This window comes from Pipistrellus hanaki (genome assembly GCF_964339955.1).
Source record: "Pipistrellus hanaki genome assembly, chromosome: 8".
In the NCBI taxonomy this organism is placed as follows: domain Eukaryota; kingdom Metazoa; phylum Chordata; class Mammalia; order Chiroptera; family Vespertilionidae; genus Pipistrellus; species Pipistrellus hanaki.
The window spans coordinates 70,570,195-70,590,070 of NC_140510.1; the positions used below are offsets into that span (position 1 = coordinate 70,570,195).

Below are 19,876 nucleotides of genomic sequence, written 5' to 3' on the forward strand. Positions count from 1 at the left end.
ATGTATTCCTGCAAAGACTGCACATAATACTAATGTGATGGTTAGCACATATGCCCGTTTTTCATACTGTAACATGACTGAAAATTATCGATCCGATTTCAGTGGGTTGCTGCAAGTATTAAGTTAGATAAGTTGTAAACTACTGAATATAACAAGGATCAAAACAGATTATCAGTGTCTGACACATGATAAATATGTGTCAGAATATTAAATAAATATTAAATATGTGAAGAATATTAAATAAATATTCTTCATTATTCTAATGAGTAACAAATACCAGTTCCACATCTAGCCAACATCCAGCCTTTCTAGATGTGAGGCTTCTTGTTGACTATGAAGGCAATTTTCAAAAGTCTTTGCTAAATTAAAATTCAGTTTTAGAAACACTATATCATACATATGAAAGTATATATAATATATTCTTAAGTGAACAAAGAAGGTTACAATGTAGTATGCCCAATCGATTACAATTTGTTTCTAAAGGTAAATACGCATAGACTGAAAATTAAGAATAATTTTTAAATATAGGAATATGCCATAAAAGTAAACATAGTTTACATGATATCCATTTTCTATATCTTCTAAATTTAACACAGTAGGTTATTACTTTTATAACCAGGGAAACTATCCTTCCATTTTTTTGTTTGCTTATTTCAGTAACAAGATCAAACAAATATTATGATGTCAGCCTATCAGACTGTCTCTTCCTTTCAGTTTGGCAAGCTGACCAATGTCTGTGGTAGGACTACCATTTTCCCCACAAAAGAGATACACAGGTGGAGCCACAGAAATAGAAAGTGAGCCAGAGTTAAGGAGAAAGAAAAAAAACAGATAACTTAAGAAGATTACAGAAGTTAGCAGAAACTGGATGAATACTTTGACATGTAAAGGACTATCAATACACCCACAAATTTTAAATGGTTCGGTTAATGTGGCAAGATGTCAACAATTGGTGAATCAAGCTGAAGAGTAGTGTTAATTCTTTCAACTTCTTTGTAGATTTGAAGTTTAAGTCCTAATATGTCAAAACTTTTGATGCATTTTATTGTTGCTATTTAGATTAGCAGTCGCCAACTGGTGGTCTGTGAAGTCCCAAAGGTTGGCTATGCTGATTTAGATGATTGAAAAAAGAAGATTTTACGAAAGCTAATGATGTTCCTTTGTGTATTCATCCTCCAAGCCTGAAATTCCATAACTGTTTTTGAAAAAATGTCAGCTACTTTTCACATAGTCAAACATGCAGATGCAATGTAAGTAGATAACTTTTTAAAGGTCAGCTGAAGAATCTGACATACGGATGTAATCACAAAGATGCATGAACAATGAAATCATACTGCTAGTATCCTAGGCTCTTCTGCTATTTAATTAGTTTTAGTGTCTGTGGGGCTGTTCCTTTAGCCTTGTGAAAGTAGATGAATATAAACTATCTATGTTCCTGTAATAGCTTATCAGCAGGAATGCTAACAAGATCTTGTCATATCTTTATCATTCTTGTCTTGATACTTCAAGTCACCCTATCCCACCAATGAAGGAGGTACTATAAATTTACTTAAATTTACTAGAGTATATACTTACTATTCCAATACCAAAATGATTTCACTTGTGTTTTCATAGACTTCATGGAGATTGATCACGTGGGGACAGGACCTGGCCAATTCAAGCACGGCAATCTCGTGCAGAATCTCTGCGCGGCAATCCTGGCCTCTCCTGCGCTTCTTTAGGAACTTTGCAGCATACTCCTGGCCGGTTGATTTTGATATACACTGTCTAACCACAGCGAACTTTCCCCTGGGGAGGAAAGGACAAGCAATTTTAACCTTTCTATGAAGAACAATATTAGTACAGCACAAACACTGCTATACCTCCAACTCGGAATCAGCCTTTTCAAAAAATCATGCCATGAAATTTATCTTTTTTCTCTTAAAGGGCTGCATGTACTTTATAAAATGTCTAGCATTACCACATAAAAAGAAAAAGGACAAAAGTCGCAGTAGGATGACAGAATTACACTTGTTCTTCCCTGGTCAAACATGGTCATTGTATACCACTCCACGCCACACTCGCCACATAAATTACGTTTAATACACACAACCCTATAGTGACTGCTGCTCTGCTTTGCAGGCTCCAGAGAGGCTATGTATCTTAATCTATTCCCAAAAACCAGGCCCTTCATAGCTTTAACTCTAATCAAAAAGGCTTTCCCTCAAATACAATCAAGACGAACACAAAAATTGGTACTTGACATTTAATTTTACTAGTGCAATCACTTTGCCTTTCAACACCACTTTTAACAAGCTTTGAAGCTTCCTATCACAATTTGTCAGTTGTATTACCAGTAAATCTCTTAGTATTGCTCAGTAGTCTATGAAGCCTGTAACAGGTATCAAAGGTATATATGTCCTTTGGAGAGAACTAAAGGCAGTTCCCTTTCTACTAAGAAATTAATGGTTATCAACAGCTATGTACAAATACACCCCTTACTGTCATGTGTGTCATTTTAGGAATAAGTATGCGTTTAGCTCTCTCCAATACAAGTGCTCAGCATCTCAGCCAAAATTTAAAGACAGAGGCAAATTGTATATTCTTAGCCTATAGTTGCTAAAAATCTAGTTACCCAAAGACCTGATGCTATTTTGAGTAATACTACTTTAGGTGACTAATAAAAACTACTAACTGCTTATCCAGAAAAACGTACATGTGCCCTTAAATAGAAAGTTTTCATATAATTTCAGAGGGGTTTCAGAGTTCAAAGCCCATTCATACAACCTCTAAACCTGAGGACAAGAAATCCAAAATTAAGTAGCTCGCCGAAACCGGTTTGGCTCAGTGGTAGAGCGTCAGTCTGCGGACTGAAAGGTCCCAGGTTCGATTCCGGTAAAGGGCATGTACATTGGTTGTGGGCACATTCCCGGTAGGGGGTGTGCAAGAAGCAGCTGGTCGGTGTTTCTCTCTCATTGACGTTTCTAGCTCTCTATCTCTCTCCCTTTCTCTCTGTAAAAAAATCAATAAAATATATTTTTTTTAAAAATTAAGGAGCTCTATCCTACAATTAAAATTATTCTCTAGAACTAACAAGTCAAGTATAAATAAAGGTCCTGCAGAGAGTAACCTGTGACTCACCACTCCTCTTGTCCCAATTCCCCTTACATATACTTGTAACACAGAATGCACGTGCTTCTCAAGGAAGGCTCTGTAATTCATCTGGCCTTTGGGTTTGGGGTGGGGCCAAAATATATTATTTGATTTTCTTTTATGTACTGTTCTCAAGGACCAGGATGACAAAGATTCCTCCTCTTTATTTCCCAAACTTCCTCCAAATTGATGCCAATGAAATACACTGGAAATCACACTGAAAAACTTTGGCTACTATTGCCAAAAAAAGTAACTAAGCTAAATTTGCCTCTTCTACATTTTTCAAGATATGTCAACTCAATAAATCTGCATGGACAAACCTGATTCTTTGAGAGAACTTTTTCATTTATTCTTTGAGGATGCTTAATTTTAACTACAATATATTTTCTTGTCGGAGAATGAAGATGGAGGCATAGGTAAACACCTATACTTGCTGCCTCTTATAACCACATCAAAATTACAACTAAAAGGCAGAACCACCCTAGCCGGCTTGGCTCAGTGGATAGTGTTGACCTGCAGACTGGGTCCCTGGTTTGATTCCAGTCAAGAGCATGTACCTGGGTTGAGGGCTCAGTCCCCAAGGGGAAACGTGTGGGAGGCGGCCAATCAATGATTCTCTCTCATCATTGATGTTTCTATCTCTCCTCCTCCCTTCCTCTCTGAAATCAATAAAGAATTTTTTTTTTTTTTTAATTAAAAAAGGCAGAACCACGGGAAAGCCAAGAGGAAGTTCCACAACTAGTGAGGTGAGAAAGTGCAATGAGACTGGTAAGAGGTTGGAGGTGTGGGAAGTGCTGGAACCTGGATGTGCTGCTCTTTTCGTCGGGAGGGAGATACAAGCTCCCGCTTGCTCTGAATTCCAATTCTGGGCGAGATTCTGGGGAACCCAGACACATACGGGGAGAAACTGAACTGTCTGGCATCGGGACAGGAACATGGGGGAGGCTTTCTCTCAGAGGTGCTCGCAGTGATCATTGTTCCGTGGTATGCAGAGACCCGGGGACCTCTCCAGTACAGGGCTGACCTCTCCGGTGCAGGGCTGACTGGCAGCCATTGCTGTTTGCTCCACCCTGATGATTCCCAGAGACCCCACCCGACCCAATTTAAAACCTCACCCCAGCTGTGTGCAGCGGCTTTTGCATATGAATGGCCTGTCCTTTCTCCACCTACAACCTGTCAAACTTCAGCTGAGTCAGAGAGCCCCAGAGCTTCCAAAAGAAGGCCCAAGGCCCGGCAGCAGCAGCCTGCTTGGCTTCCCAGCTGGGCCTCATTGGGGCACTTCCAAACCTCAAACAAAGAGGAGGAATCTGCAGATGTCTCTGTAACTCCCACTGGGTGGCTTCAGGCAGTGGCTGACCCTGTACCTCCTTGAAAATCCAAGAGCCAGTGTACCCAATGGTCAGTGTGAGACCATACCAGATTACATCCATAAGAAACACACTCAAAGGGCAGACTCAGTGAGCACCAAAGCTCCACTGAAGCAAGTCTTGCCCCATAAGGGTGTCTCCTACAAAACAGATCTTCCAGTGTAGACACAGCTGGTCATCACAGCCAATTGGCATGGAGATCAATTCCTCCCAGTGGCACTAACAGCAATCAAGGCTTAACTACAAGAAGACTGTGCACACAGTCCACAAAGGGATGTACCAAGAGCGTCCACCTCAGGTGAATGGGGAGGCTGAGCCACTGGGCCCTATAGGACACCTAGCACACACGGCCACTCGATCAACTCAAGGAGACTTAGCAGCTACTCAGTACATAGAAACAAACACAGGGAAGCAGCCAAAATGTGGAGACAAAGAAACAAGTCACAAATGAAAGAAATGGAAGAAAGCAAAATACTGGATATAGAGTTCAAAACCACGGTTATAAGGTTACTCAAGAATCTTCTAGAAACCTCCAAGAAATTTAGTGAGACCTTCAAGGATATGGAAAAGGACCAATCCAAAATTAAGCATACAATGACTGAAATAAAGAATAATATACAGAGATTCAACAGCAGACTAGAGGATCCCAAGAATCAAGTCAAAGATTTGAAATACGAAGAAGCAAAAAATACCCGACCGGAAAAGCAAAAGAAAAAAGAATCCAAAAATATGAAGATAGAGTAAGGAGCCTCCGGGACAATTTCAAGTGTACCAACATCCGAATTATGGGGGTGCCAGAAGAAGAGAGAGAGCTAGATACTGAAAACCTATTTGAAGAAATAATTACAGAAAACTTCCCCTACCTAGTGAAACAAATAGACTTACAAGTCCAGGAAGAGCAGAGAACCCCAAACAAGAGGAATACACCTAGACACATCATAATTAAAATGCCAAGGGCAAAAGAGAAAGACAGAATCTTAAAAGCAGCAAGAGAAAAACAGTTAGTTACCTACAAGGGAGCACCCATATGACTGTCAGCTGATTTCCCAACAGAACCTATGCAGGCCAGAAGGCAGTGGCAAGAAATATTCAAAGTGATGAATAGCAAAAACCTACAACCAAGATTACTCTACCCAGCAAAGCTATCATTTAGAATTGAAGGTCAGATAAAGAGCTTCACAGATAAGAAAAAGCTAAAGGAGTTCATTACTGCCAAACCAGTATTATATGAAATGCTGAAGGGTATTCTTTAAGAAGAGGAAGAAGAAGAAAAAGGTAAAGATAAAAATTATGAACAACAAATACATATCTATCAACAAGTGAATCTAAAAATCAAATGAATAAAAAACCTGATGAACAGAACAAATTGATGAATGTAATAGAATCAGGGGCATGGAAACGGAGCAGACTGACAATTCTCAGTGGGAAGGGGCTGGGGGAGAGTGTGGGAAGAGATTGAACAAAGAGCTTATACCTATGGATGAGGTCAGTGTTGGGGGGTGAGGAGAAGGGTTGGAGTGGGATGGGAACTGGGTGGAGGGCAGCTATGAGGAAAATAGAGGAACATCTGTAATAATCTGAACAATACTTAAAAAAGATATTTTCTTACTATATGTAAGAAAATACAAATTGATGCATTTCAATGAACACAAAAAGTTAATAATTTCCTTAACTTTCTTTCAAACCACTTGTATTTTATAGATTTTATACCAAATAAACTGAGTCAGACAAATATTAAATGACTCATGAAAGGTCATACATGGGATCGGAGTGCCAAGAATTACACTGTGGAATGTGAATCCCTGGCTTTCTGTTCTAACCACTACAAAACAATTCCTCCTTTTAAGACAGCTGTTTTTTTAATAAGTGCAACTCACACACTTCTGCCAATTCTTTCTTAGGTTTAGAAACAAAATTTATCTAAAACAGAATGGAAATTTTAAGTTTTATGAAGAAATCCATTTAGGAAACAGAAATAGTAGGCCAAGCAAATTGTCCACATATTTTATAGCCATAATTCAGTTCAACTATAATTTTATGAATGTATCTATAAGCCAAGATTTTCTCAAAAACAAATAACAAAATTAAATAGTTTTTATCAAATTGTTTCAGGCATTCTAAATAGCTTTTTAAAGCAAGTTTAGTTGTCAGCAAAGGTGACAGAATGATATTGATAATTATTTATTTGCCAGTGTTCACTACTAAGGAAAAGCCCAGTGAAGGCAGAGACCCTATCTGTCCTAGTTACTACAGAATTATAAAATCTCCATCAGCTAACTAACACATAATAGAAACTAAAATATTTGTTGAATAAATGCAAAAGTTAAGCCACTACTATATACGAAAGAGTGTGCTATTTCGGATCCTGTGCTTAAAGCATTTACATTTTTTAAAGCTTATTTTAGATTCCAATAAAATTTTACTTATAGTCACTACATTATTTACATATCATTAAAGAAGGTTAGTATTTTTATCATAAGACTTAGAAAAAAAAAAGTATTTGATTTCTATTCTAAAATGTTAATTGTGGTTTAGAACTATTAAAATAAACTTCTATACATAATATTCCTCCATCAAATACAACAAAAACTAAGAAAATGTAAAACCCACATCAAGTATATGTAATTAATTCATACCCTAAAAAGGCAAATCTGACTAGATTTCCCAGCAACGACAAGGTCTAGTAGCTCCCCTCTGCATTCTAGAATAGACAATAAAATGTGAGAGGAGGGGGAGGGCGACCACAGAGGAAGCTGACGTTTAGTTTATTTCGGCATTGGCCTCACCCTCTGACCACAGAGGCCTGTGAAACTTGCCTCAGTTGGGGGGAGGGTAGAAAAAACTTACCCAATGTGTTAAAAAACAGGAACAACACAAAGAGCTTTGAGAATAGTCAAAATTGAACTATTAACATTTGCATGTTATTTTAGTTTGCTAAAGAAGTAAGATTATTATGCTAATTTCTATTAATTAGGATTATATTCCTAATTAAAATTGGTAATGATATTAAAAGAACTTAGTCCTGGCCTGTGTGGTCATGGTTCAATTTCCAGCCAAGGACACATACCTAGGTTGCAGGTTCTACCCCCAGGCCTCCTAGAGGTACCTGAAGAAGGCAACCAATCTAGGTGTCTCTCTCACATCTCTCTCTCCCTCCCTTTCTAACCCTCCTCCTTCATCCCTTCCAGTCTCTCTTAAAAAATATTCACAATCGATGGAAAAAAATATCCTCGGGTAAGAATTAACAACAACAAAATTAAAACAAGTTCTTGGCAGAGGAAATGTCATGATTTCCAACTTATCAAGGTTTAAAAGATATATCAATATTTACCATATCAATCTTAAAAAAATGCTATGTTTCTTTCATAAAGATATTAGAAGGTGAAATATTAGAAACCTGAATTTGTTTTAATTAGATTCTTTCAAGAGTTTTTGCTCTAAAATGTTAAAGAGTAGATCTGATTCAAGTTCATGCTTTTTTTGATGGCATCTTATTTGTAAAACAATTGAGAATTAATAATACTGTCCTCTACAAAGTTTAATTTTTCATCAAAGAAATAAATTATATAGACTTTCTAGCTCCTAAGTCCCCTATTTTGTGAATTTAATTTAATAAATGTATGTACATTTACTCATTAAAATAGTAACTCAGAAAAACAGAAAAGAATGCCCTTTATTGTATGTACTGTTCAAAGCAGAGTTACCTGCTCAAAGAAGTTTCCAAAGATTTTTGCAACAGAAGGAAGATTGGAGACATCTAGTCCACCCTCTCATCTTCAAGAAAAGGAAATCATACAACTAAGTAGATCACACAACTTTAGACAACTTTAGGTTCAGAGTAAAAATAGGTCAACTGACTTCCAGTTTCATCTGTTTTTACAAAATATACTGAAGGATGCCATATGACATATATTTTATATGGCTGCTAAAAAAAAAAAAAAGAAAGAAAACTCCTAACGGAATCTTAGGCCTCCTCAAGTAAAGTTGTTTTCTATTGTAGATGGTAAGATACTGACAATACTATGTGCAGCCCAAGTCTCCTTATTATCAGACGAACAATGAAAAAAACAAGTAGTTCAGAATCAGGCTATCTGGAGCTGAGGTCTAAGATGAGCCTCTAAGGAAACCGGCAGTGCTTGGCCAGAGTCATATCTCTGGAGGCTTTTCACAGGGACATGATAAGCAGCTGCAAAGGGAACCGTGCCTCCTGTAGATGCGGACAGAGAAAGCAGAACCAGTGTGCCCAGGAAGTGCTCACAAAAAGGAACAGGTCTTCTGAGGTTCTGAGTTCCCCATCACTGAAGCAGTCACATTGAAGCTGTGTAAACAGCTTGTCAAGAAAATCATAGAAAAGCCTGCTGTGCTGCATAAAAAATTACATTAGGAGATTAACTGACCACCAAGGTCCTTCCCATGCAAGGGTTCTATGACTCTGTCATATGAGATATAAGTCACCACAAGAAAACGTGTGCTTCCCTGCGACAATGCAGAGAAATCATTATAGCTTCAGAGCAAAACCATTTTTTAAAACATTCTGAAAGGTTTTAAAAACTATATCTTTTAATACACCACTGAAGGACTCATATAGTTTAACATATAATTAAGTAAATATGCCAGAAGTATGAAATGTGAAACATGTAGTTCTTAGTCTGCTGACGGAGATAGCATCCTCACTTTGCAAAACAAAGACGGCACCCGATGTCCATCTGGAACATGATTCCATCAATTTTTGTTTTCATATTGAAATTAAGTAAAAACCAATTGCACTATTTTATTGTAAATTTATCAATGCAAATACAGACTAGTAAACCATTTTAACAGAAGCCAAAACACTGCCGCCAGAGCTAAAATCACACTGAGGACAGAACCATTTTCTCACCCTTTGCTAAGTGCTTTAAAGCTCAACAGATGCTGAATATATAACTTAAATACCTTGGTATGTCTTTTATAATTTGGATAAATGTTAAAATAATACACTAATGGTCTTATAATCTCAGATCATTAAGGAATTTACACCTTGGTTAAGTCAAAACAGATTAGTATTAGTGTAAGTACAGGTTTTACTGATAGAACATACATTCTTTTTTATACAGAATTCTAATATCAAATATGAGTTAATTTTTTTTGTGTGTTTAATTTAGAAGGGGAGAATCTAAACATCATTTTTAAAGCCCAAACACAATATCCTAGGAATTTTCTTTTTTTTTTTTTTTTTACAAAAACTTATCTAGCACTACTAAGTGTTTTATAAATATTAACTAACGTAGTCCTCACGACCACCATATAAGATTTACAGTTATCTTCACCCCATTTCTCAGATGATCTACAGCACCAAGAGGGACAGTCATTTCACTGAGGTCAAGAGGCTGAGCTGCTGCTGCCATGGTCCCCTCAGCTGACAACCTAAGTTGGGGGACACAGCAGACATCACTGCTCACTAACCCTGCCACCAGTAAACCGGGACCTGTATGGTAACACAGAGATGATGTCTTTTCCTTCTAATCCCTGATAAATAATGACTGAGTTTTATGTAACCAGACACACACAAATCCAAACTGTGAATTTAAACGGCATACATATCACACAATTTTCTTACCTTCCTAGCTCTTTAGATGTCAGTGTATAAAAATTATTAAAGTTTTCCATTTTCATTGGTGTTTGAGGAGTTGTAGTTAGCAAGCCTGAAACACTTCGGCAATCAAATCTTCTCCTCGACATGTTGGATGGCGTCCAGATATGCTTTTTCAGTCACTTCTTCTTACCTATTTTTTTTAAAAAAAGAGAAGAGACAGGATATAACTTCAGTGTAGCTCAGGGGAAAAAATGATATCTCAGACAGGATGTGCATTACATTATCAGCTCCAAATATAGCTATAAGCAACCAAAAAGATTTAAAGAGCACATTCTTCCCACCAAGAAAAAAATGCACACACAGAAACTGGTATGGAACTTGAACTATGTTACTGACTTCATTCAGAATAAAACTACTGTAAAACAAAACAAAACAAAAAAACAACCTGTAGCCCTAGCTGGTTTGGCTCAGTGGATAGAGCGTTAGCCTGCAGACTGAAGGGTCCTGGGTTCAATTCTGGTTGTGGGCTCAGTTCCCAGTAGTGGGCGTGCAGCTGATCTATGATTCTCTCTCATCACTGATGTTTCTGTCTTTCTCCCTCTTCCTTCCTTTCTGAAATCAATTATTTTTAAAAATTTATTAATTTAATACAAGCAATCACTCAATTTCATTTTGAAACTCTCATTTTTTTTAAGTTATCTTCATAAAACAAGGTAATTTATCATAGCTAAGTAAGTATTATTGTTTTTAAATTTAATTTCACATGGCCAAACAAACTTGGTGGTGAATTCACCTTTTGTGCGTTTATTACTGACATCTGAATGACTATAAGAAGCAGAATTTGTTTCATAGACTCTACAATTCAATACTAAATTCAGAAACTTTCATAGGTCGTTTAAGAGTGTCTTTTCTTGGCAGCATCAGGCACAGAGCTTGCATGTAAGAAGAGCTCTATAATTTTGTTGGATGAGTGGCTGACCATACTGGAGTTCTCATCTACATCTGAAGTTCAGATTTACCTAGAATTTTGTGGTATTTACATGTATTCAGTTTTAACATCACAGCTACTATTTCATAGTAATGGATCTCACACAACAGCAGACTATATATTTTAAGATACTTCTCACTTTCTGCTATGCCTATCTAATAAAAGCAGTATTATTCTCCTAACACCCTCTATAATAACCTCCTAGGCTTTTGTCCTTTCTCTGCCACATTTTTCCTCTCCTTATTTCTTATTTGACATGTACTGTTTCTTTACCTTCCTAGATGCAAATGCCAGCTACATTCAGCTTTAGCAAAGAAGCAGTGTGATTGAGGTGTTTTCAACTTCTATATTTTCTCAGTTTTATTCTTAAGTCAGACATTTTTTCTCTCATTCTCTTGGTCTTTGGGAAAACAAACATTAGCTGGTTTGGGGGTACACCACTAGTAGTCTAAGGGCAGCAGCATAGCATTCTGAAATAACATTTGGACTTAATCACATCTGAGTTTGAATCCCATTTATCCCTCACACCAGCAATGAGATCTTAGCTTGATTATTTAACTTTGTTATTACTGTTATGGGCTGAATTATGCTCCCCTCAAAATTCAGATGTTGAGCTCCTAACCCCCAGGACCTCAGAAAGTACTGTGCTTGGAGTCGGGCCTTTGACAAGGAGGCTAAGCTAACATGAGATCATTAGGGGGGCCCCACCCAGTGGGACACAGAGGAGTCAGGACACAGATGCACAGAGGGAAGAACCTGTGAGCACACAGGGAGGCGCCATGGGAAACCAAACAGAAAGGCCTCAGAAGACAGAGCCCTGTCCACACTGAGCTCAAGCCTCTTCTCTCCAGAACTGTGGAGACAATACATTCATGTTGCTTAAATCACTCAACCTGCCAAACTTTATCATGGCAGCCTGGTAAACTGTGTTAATACAACTTCTTTTAAAAATAAGAAATAAGTATTTCCAATAAACATCACAACACTTGCTCTTCAACATTATTATTTTGCCATATTGTGTTTAAATTGATAAATGAGACATCACAGACCCAGCTGAAGAAATCCCTTCTTTGCATACCTCATTTGCATTCCCACTGCCACTGGGTGGGAGGGCTTACCATTTCTTTGCCAACATTTGCCCTATTTGAAGTTTCAGTTGTGGCGATTCTGGTATAATGAAGGTGAAAAGGAACTTGGTAATTTATTTTGTATTTCTGATTACTAGTGAGGAATGTTTCAATCCTGCTGCTTCTAAAGTACGGACAGTAACAGAATTTATCTTACATAGCTCTAAAGATTAAAAATTAAAATATGATGAACTCATGTAGAATGACATCGGTACAGTGCCAGTCCTGAGACTGTATCATGATTGTCCAATACATATATATTGTTAATATTCTAGCCAAAGATAGTCTCTATACAGTCTCTGCCATTGTTGAGTATCGTTTCCTATACAAAACTCTCACCCCAAGTTAGCTTAAACTTGATTCTTAGAATTCTGTCTTTTTAAATTCTGTTTTAATAAACTATTTGTGTTGTTTTTTTAGTTCTGATAACACTGAATTTCACAGATACATATTCCTTTCTTAAAAAGTCGATAATTATCAATTCCTATGCTCAACCTATTTAAGTCACCATATTTTTACAAATTTTTTTCTAAATTTAAAAGTCTATGTGGGTCCTAGCCAGTCTGGCTCAGTGGCTAGAGCATCGACCCGTGGACTGAAGGGTGCCAGGTTCAAGCGCACATGCCCAGGTTACATGCTTGAACCCCAGTTGGGGACATGCAGGAGGCAGTCAAACAGTGCTTTTCTCTCATCATTGATGTCTCTATCTCTCTCTCCCTCTCCCTTCCTCTCTGAAATTAATAAAAAAAAATTTTTTTAAGTCTCTGTGAAATCTAAAGAACAAAAGAAACAAACAAAACTAAAACAGACTCAAAGGTATGAAGAACAGACTGCTGATTGCCATAGAGGAGCGGGGTTGGGGAACCATGTGAGAAAAGTGAAGAGATGAAGAAGTACTAAGTGGTAGTTACAAAACAGTCATGAGGAAGTCAAGTACAGCATAGAGAATAACAGTCAATAATATTGTAATAACTATGGATGGTACAGGTGGGTACTGGAAGTATTGGGGAAGTACTCTGTAAAGTATATGATTTTCTAACCACTATACTATACACCTAAAACATACAAAATAATACTGAATGTAAACTCTAGTTTAAAAATAAAATTTTAAAAATAATTTTTAAAAGTCCATGAGTATGCACACTTATGATCACATTTATGCCATACACACACACACACACACAGAGAAAAAAAACATGTACCTGTATCATGGATACAACTTAGCTACATTCCCCACAGTCAGGACTTGGGAAACAGGAGGACAAGAACATATCACATTCAATCACAGAGACAGAATACAGGGTCCTGAGTCTAGAATGTGCACCTGATCTAAATTCTAGAATCTAAGATGGCTATTTCATGCTGTAATATATCAACTTCAAAGTAATCTATTCATAAGGAATTTGGTTGAATTATTAAGATATACAAATAAGTATTTTCTGCTCTCAAGTTTAAAAAATATCAATATGGATCTTAGAGGTAGTAAAAAAATATATATTCAATGAAGCTTTATAATTGTGAGGGGAAAAAAGAAACAAGTGGAATGAATGAACTCCAAAGTCCAACAATAGGAAATGGTTAAATACACCTAAATAATAGGATATTATATACTCAAAAATTGTGCTTTTAAAGAATCTTTTATACTCAAATTATAAAGTGAAAAAAGGAAGACATAAAACTTTATAAACAATATGATAATTTTGTGGGAAAATACAAAAGCAAATAGCAGAAGACTGGAAAACAATGGCAAAATGTTAACAGTAGTTATCTTTGGGTGGTGGGATTATGGCACTATTTATACCTTCCGGTGTTTAAGTTATTTACACTAAGCAGATTCTACTTTAACAATTAATAAAAGATTAATAAATACCTTTGGGTAAAACAGATAGATGTGCTGGTATATATCTCTGACTGAATTCTATGTGCAGAAACACATTTGCAACAGCAAAACACAACTTTTTATACATGATTATGGGTTTACTTGGCTAGAAGTTCAAGAGCCATTCCTACTCCGGTTTTTTAAGACCTCAGTGTTTTCTGTGCATTTCTCAAACCTATTTCCAAAGATTTTTTTTTCATTATCCCCATTTTAATAATTACAATGCACATTCAGATATGGATCAGGGAGGGAAGGCACAGAAGGAAATGTTAGACTTCATCTGAGCCTTACCTTGCTTTAAAAGGAGAAAGCAAGTGTGATGTGATCAAAGTAAGACAATTCCTATAAGTCTCTAAATAGCTCTATTTTAAAAATATTCATCATAATATTCATTCCAAACTTATCAAACAAAAATGTTTCATAGAACTAGACTATTTCTACAATAAATGAGAACTCCTAGAGAACTAAATGGCCTGCTTTGATCTCTTCATTAGCTTCCCAGCACCTACAAGCGATCGAGTCCTGACACATGACACAGAGGCTGAGCAGGTGCACTAGCTTCATTTCCTGCCACACTCATGTCTCAGAGTGTGGCTCCACATCTCTGTTATACTTCCCTGCCTGAAACAGCCTTTTACCTTTCCTTAAATGGCTAACTTTCCTTATGCATCCTTCACATTTCAACATAAAATGTGACCTCCCCCCTCTCTGGGAAGCTTTGACATTGTTAAAACCCAAAAAAGTTGGATTAAGTGCCTCTCCTTTATGCTTCAAACAGGACCCTTAACATATCTCTACCTCAATACCTAACATGTTAGATTTCAATTATGTTTAGTGTCTAAAGGGCAATAACCACTTACTTTTGTGTTAAACTCGCAGCATGGTGTCTGGCACCTGGTAGGAATTTTCAAAATGTTTGATGAACTGAATTATAAGATTTATGAAAAAAAAAAGCATTTTTAGATACATCTCAAATCATCAAGAGTTGTGCAGAACTTGAGATATATCTTGAAATTAATAGTATTGGAGCTCTAAATGCAGCTAGTCTCTGCTTAATTTGGTATTTGGCTAAATAAAATAAGATGTTTTAAATTGCTACTAGAGAATTTCAATTCTAAACAAGATGGCCACAAAATATGGAAATTTAGATAAGATCATTTCATCAGATATTGTACTGTAATACCAACAGACCATTTATTTTGTATTTTCCTGCCTTTCCAGACTAGGTGGCCACCTGGTTTCATGTAAATATCTACTTCAGCTAAGATAACATTTTAAGAGCTACCTCAATCAGGAAATTAATTCAGACACTGCCCTGGTAAGGACTGCTCAATCTAGATTTTCCTGAAATAAATATGAATGGCAATGGAAAGCAAAGTGAGGCACAAGATTATGAGGAAACAACTCCTTTCTGCATGGGCTTTTACAGCTACAAAGTTTTCCTTAGGAATCAGAGAAACTGGAGATCTGTTTATCCAGCATCCGTCCAAATAAACACGGATCTTTCTGCTAGAGTGGCAGAGAGCTCCATTTTTAATTAGTCATTGATTAGAAGTAAATGTAATGCAGTAGACATAAGAATAAGGATGATTTCCAATTTCAAGACACTATATTCCTTATGTATTCTACTAACATATTTTGGGGGTTTTTTAATTGAATATAAAGAATAATTCAAGAATTTAATCATTTGAGAATCATAATAGCAAGCCAGTTAGCTGACTCTAGTTCAAGCAGTCTATTGTATACACTACCCAAGGGCTGAAGTCCCCAGTAAGGACCGCAGGCCTGATCCTGTGCCAGCACAGTAAGGCCTGGTGCCATCTCTTCAACTTTCAGAAGAATCAAACCTATAATTGTGAAATAGTATAGGAAGATTTTGCAAAACGGAAATGTAGTGGGCCAACACACACACACTGCTTGCCATTCATCAGATGAAAAATTAAGTTTCTGTTGTAAAAAAAAAATACTGCTTACTTATAGTATTCCTGAAGTAGTTTATTCCATAACTATTCCAATGCCAAATGGAATATGATCATTTGAGGATTAAAGATGACACTACCACCTATTAATATAAAATTTTTAAGTGATTAAAGTATTACTTCGCCCTCTTTTGGGGAAGAAGTTGCAAAAAGTCAGGGGTGCACCAAAATACCTATGCTGCATATAAATATTAAAAGAAACTGACCAGTTTAGATGTTAAAATTCAAGGGTAAATGTATTTGGGAGAAAAAAAGTGTAAATAAATGAAAGAAAAAAATTAACAAAATATATCTTGAAAATTGCATTTTTCACAACGTATTTAAATAAAAATGAGTAATTTAAATTTATAAGTAAATTTGTTAATTAAAATATTTAAAGAAATGTGCTTTAATTATAGTCTACATAAAATATATACCACTTAAAGTTACATCATTGAATTTTGTTATTCACACTGTGGAAAACTAAAATATTTAAAGTTTTCCCAAGTGAAAAGGAAGTACATAAATTACTGTTAATGTTTCCGACACAATCAATACCCTTAGGATGCAAAATAATTCTTTAAAAAATTAAGAATCAAGCAAAATCCTTTAAAAGCAGAAAATCTAAAAGCACTATTGACTGCACATTTTATACACAGGAAATATACTCTACAATACAATCTATTGCAATATCATGACAATTTTATGATTAAGTGAAAGTGTTAGCAATGGATTTCCTTGATTCCTGGGTTTTAAATTGGGCTCAAATATTAAAACAGGAAAATTTTGATAAGGAAATTCTCTCATAATTATCAAACAGCTGTTAAAATTCTTTTACTTAGTGGTAAAACACTGTTAGTACAAGCTTAAAAATAAATTCGTTTGATTAGAAGCAACCACAAATGCCTGTATCTTCTTCAGCCTTGTTATTAGTGTGCTGACAGTGATCAATTAGTCAAGCCTCAACTTTCCTTAAAAACTGATTCTATCTTAACCAAACTATAACTCATTATTCCACGAGCCCAAGAGAAATGGCAACCATACTGTGTGCACACAAAAAGGCCTTCAAGTTATCACACAAATCTTACTTTTAAAATTCAAGTATGCTGCCATGTAAGTATATTTCACTTCAATCCCATCATTTAAAAAATATACCTAAAATGTGTATGTATCTCAAAAATAACGCAGCTACTGATAAGAACTCCATTTCTTAAAATATCGGAAATTTTTTTTTTTAATGCAACATCGGCTCAGAAGAGAACGAAGGGGGGGGGGGGAGCACACTGTTCCCATGGCCGGCCTTTTAAAAACACACACACAGTGCTGTGGCTCCACAGTCACAAAACAAGCATCTGAGAGGCCGATGAGAACTGTTTCTGGGCCGTTCAGATGGAGCTGTAAAAGGCTGATCAATGGGAAGGTGTAGAATCGTGCCGCCGGTTCCGTGATTCCGCCTGCTGTCCGGGGCCGGTCCTCCGTCCGGCGGGCGCCGGGTCCCAGACCCAAGAATTTAAAGGGGCCGCACCCGCCGGGCCTCCCCGCGGACACCGCGTATCGCTGGTGCCCAGATGTCAACATCTGCGCCGGCAAAGCAGCCGGGGAAATGGGATCCACGGGCCTAATACTGACACTGGGTTTTCAAAGCTCTTCTTTTTCTCTTAATTTCCATATGCAACTCAAAGTCGGGATGCCTCTAATCTCATCACAACTCCATGCATTCCCCCCCACTCCCAAGAACTAATCAGCCAGCAGCCGTCTCCACAGCCCTCCTCCCTCCGGGGTGGAGGGGGGGATTCAAACCCAGGGCTGACTTCTTCCCACACCAAACCCCAGAGCGAGCCGGACAAATGTCAAAAGCGTGGCCATCACGCGGCCACACAGCGTGCGTCCGGGTCACGGGCGCCCGGCGGCTTACATGGCGCCGGAACAAAGTCAGATCCCAGGTCCCGGGAAGCCGCCCGGGCCGCGGCTGGAGAGATGCCCCCCCGCCGGAGGAGCACGGCCTTCTCCGGACGGACCGCGGCCGCTGGGGGCAGGGCGCGCCCCGCGTCCACATGTGAGCGCTCCCGAGCCCGAGCCCACGTCGCGGCCGCGAACCCGGCGGGGCCCGGAGGGACCACGTCGGCTCGGCGGGGCCGGGACTGGCCGGGGAGAGGGCGGCCCCGCGGGGCGCGGGTGGCCCGGGGGAGCCCGGCCGGCATGGGCACCGACACGGACGCGCGCGCACCAGCTCCCGGGCCAGGGGGTGCTGGGGGGACCCCCTACCCCACGCAGGACAGAGGGGGCCGGGGACGCAGGACGCCCCCCGAAGGCGGCGACTGGCCAGGGCAGAGAAGCCACCTGAGGAGCGGCGGTCAGGACCCTCCTCCGCCGGCCGGGGGTCGGGGGTCGGGGGTCCGGGTCGGGGTCGGGGTCGGGGTCGGGGCTCCGGGTCCGCCCACCGGCCCGCCCACGCGCCCCGGCCTCTCCTCGGGGCTCCTCCCCCTGTGGGGTCTCGGCCCCGGAGGCCGAGGGGGGCTGGCTCTGCGGAATGGGTCGCCGCCCCCAGGACACCCCGAACCCCGGCAGGACGCGGGCGCGCGGGGAGGGGACACTGACCTTTTGGGCCGCGGCGGGTCCTCTCGGGGCGGCCCCTCCGAGGGTCTCCCGTCCGCCCCGCGCCGGCGGCCACGGCAGGACGGTCTCAGCGCCACTCGGCGAGGCTCCGACAGCTCCGCGGGCAGGACCCGCCTGTGTTCTTCGCCCCACGGCCCCCGGCGGTGACCCGACCCCTTGTGAGGTGGCTCCGGGCGGCGGCGGCGGCGGCGGAGATGGGACCGGAGCCTACAGTTGAGGTTTGAAAACTGCAGCCGCGTTGCGGGGCAGTGCTGTCGGCTGAGACCCACCCCCTCCGCCCGGAGAACCAATCGGAGAGCGCGGAGAGGGCGGAGTCGTCACGTGACGGGAGGGGCGGGGTGTCAGCTGGCGGCGCGTGTTGGGGGCGTGGCCAGCGCGGGGGAGGGCGTGGTCAGCGCGGGGGAGGGCGTGGCGGGCCGCGGCGCAGGTGGAGCGCTGAGGTCATCGCTACCTGGGAGGGGTGCTGGGGCGCTGCCGGCCCGCGAGCCAGGCTGTGGATCTCTACCTGACTGCACCCCTCCTGCCCACGCGGTGCGAGTGTCTGCAGGTGGGAGAGGGAAGAAGCCCCAGGAGCTGCCCTGCTCCCCACTCATCAAACTCCTGAACCGACCGGGGGACCATGCTCCGACCAGAGCCCACCCGGATGTGCAGAGCGCCTTTGCCAGGACCTGAGGAGCACCCCCACTGCTCCAGCGCCCTCCTCCCCCAGGCCTGGCCCAGGCGGTGTAAGCAAAGTCCCCGCGGGGTGCATTGCGGGTTTGACTTGCAGGGTGCCACCCGGAACAACGAAAGCCCACGTTGAGGGACCCAGGCTCTGTTACCTCCAGAAGAGAATGAAAAGGTGGAAAGTTCTGGGCCAGACACAGTTGCGCTTTTGTCTTGTTCTTTATTCTGTAGGATCGGTTGCAGATATTTAGAATAATCATAGAAGACTATTGGGAAAACATATGGGGGGGGGGGATATATGGGCGCACTCTCTTTCTAAAGACTTTGACACTCCACAAGGAAGAGGAGGTTTCTGCTGTCCTTGCTCTACGCCAGGAAGCCAAGCAAATTCCCAGGATCCGTGTGCTCCTCCTCACTGCATTTTCCCCAAGACAAGTGAATAAAATGCCTGTGTGTCATTCAGGGAAGTCTGCTTATTTTCACTTACTGACTCATTCTAGGTTAATGTGTCTGGTCCCTAAGCCTTGTCACCTGAGAATATTGCTTCTGTTCATGCAGTTTATGGTTGCTG

The 19,876-nt window shown here is 40.2% G+C and overlaps 1 protein-coding gene across 1 annotated transcript in view; it reads right to left on the bottom strand.

Annotated features, from left to right (window-relative positions):
* Positions 1-18,915, bottom strand: part of STK17B (serine/threonine kinase 17b) — a 30,367-nt gene extending 11,452 nt beyond the window's left edge. The window contains exons 1-3 of the mRNA XM_084892141.1: positions 18,622-18,915; positions 10,096-10,261; positions 1,576-1,788 (exon numbers count right to left, since the gene is read on the bottom strand). Coding sequence (XP_084748267.1) covers positions 1,576-1,788; positions 10,096-10,217 — 335 coding nt within the window. The 5' untranslated portion in view covers positions 10,218-10,261; positions 18,622-18,915. The remainder of the gene's footprint in view (positions 1-1,575; positions 1,789-10,095; positions 10,262-18,621) is intronic.
* Between the last annotated feature and the right edge of the window lie 961 nt (positions 18,916-19,876).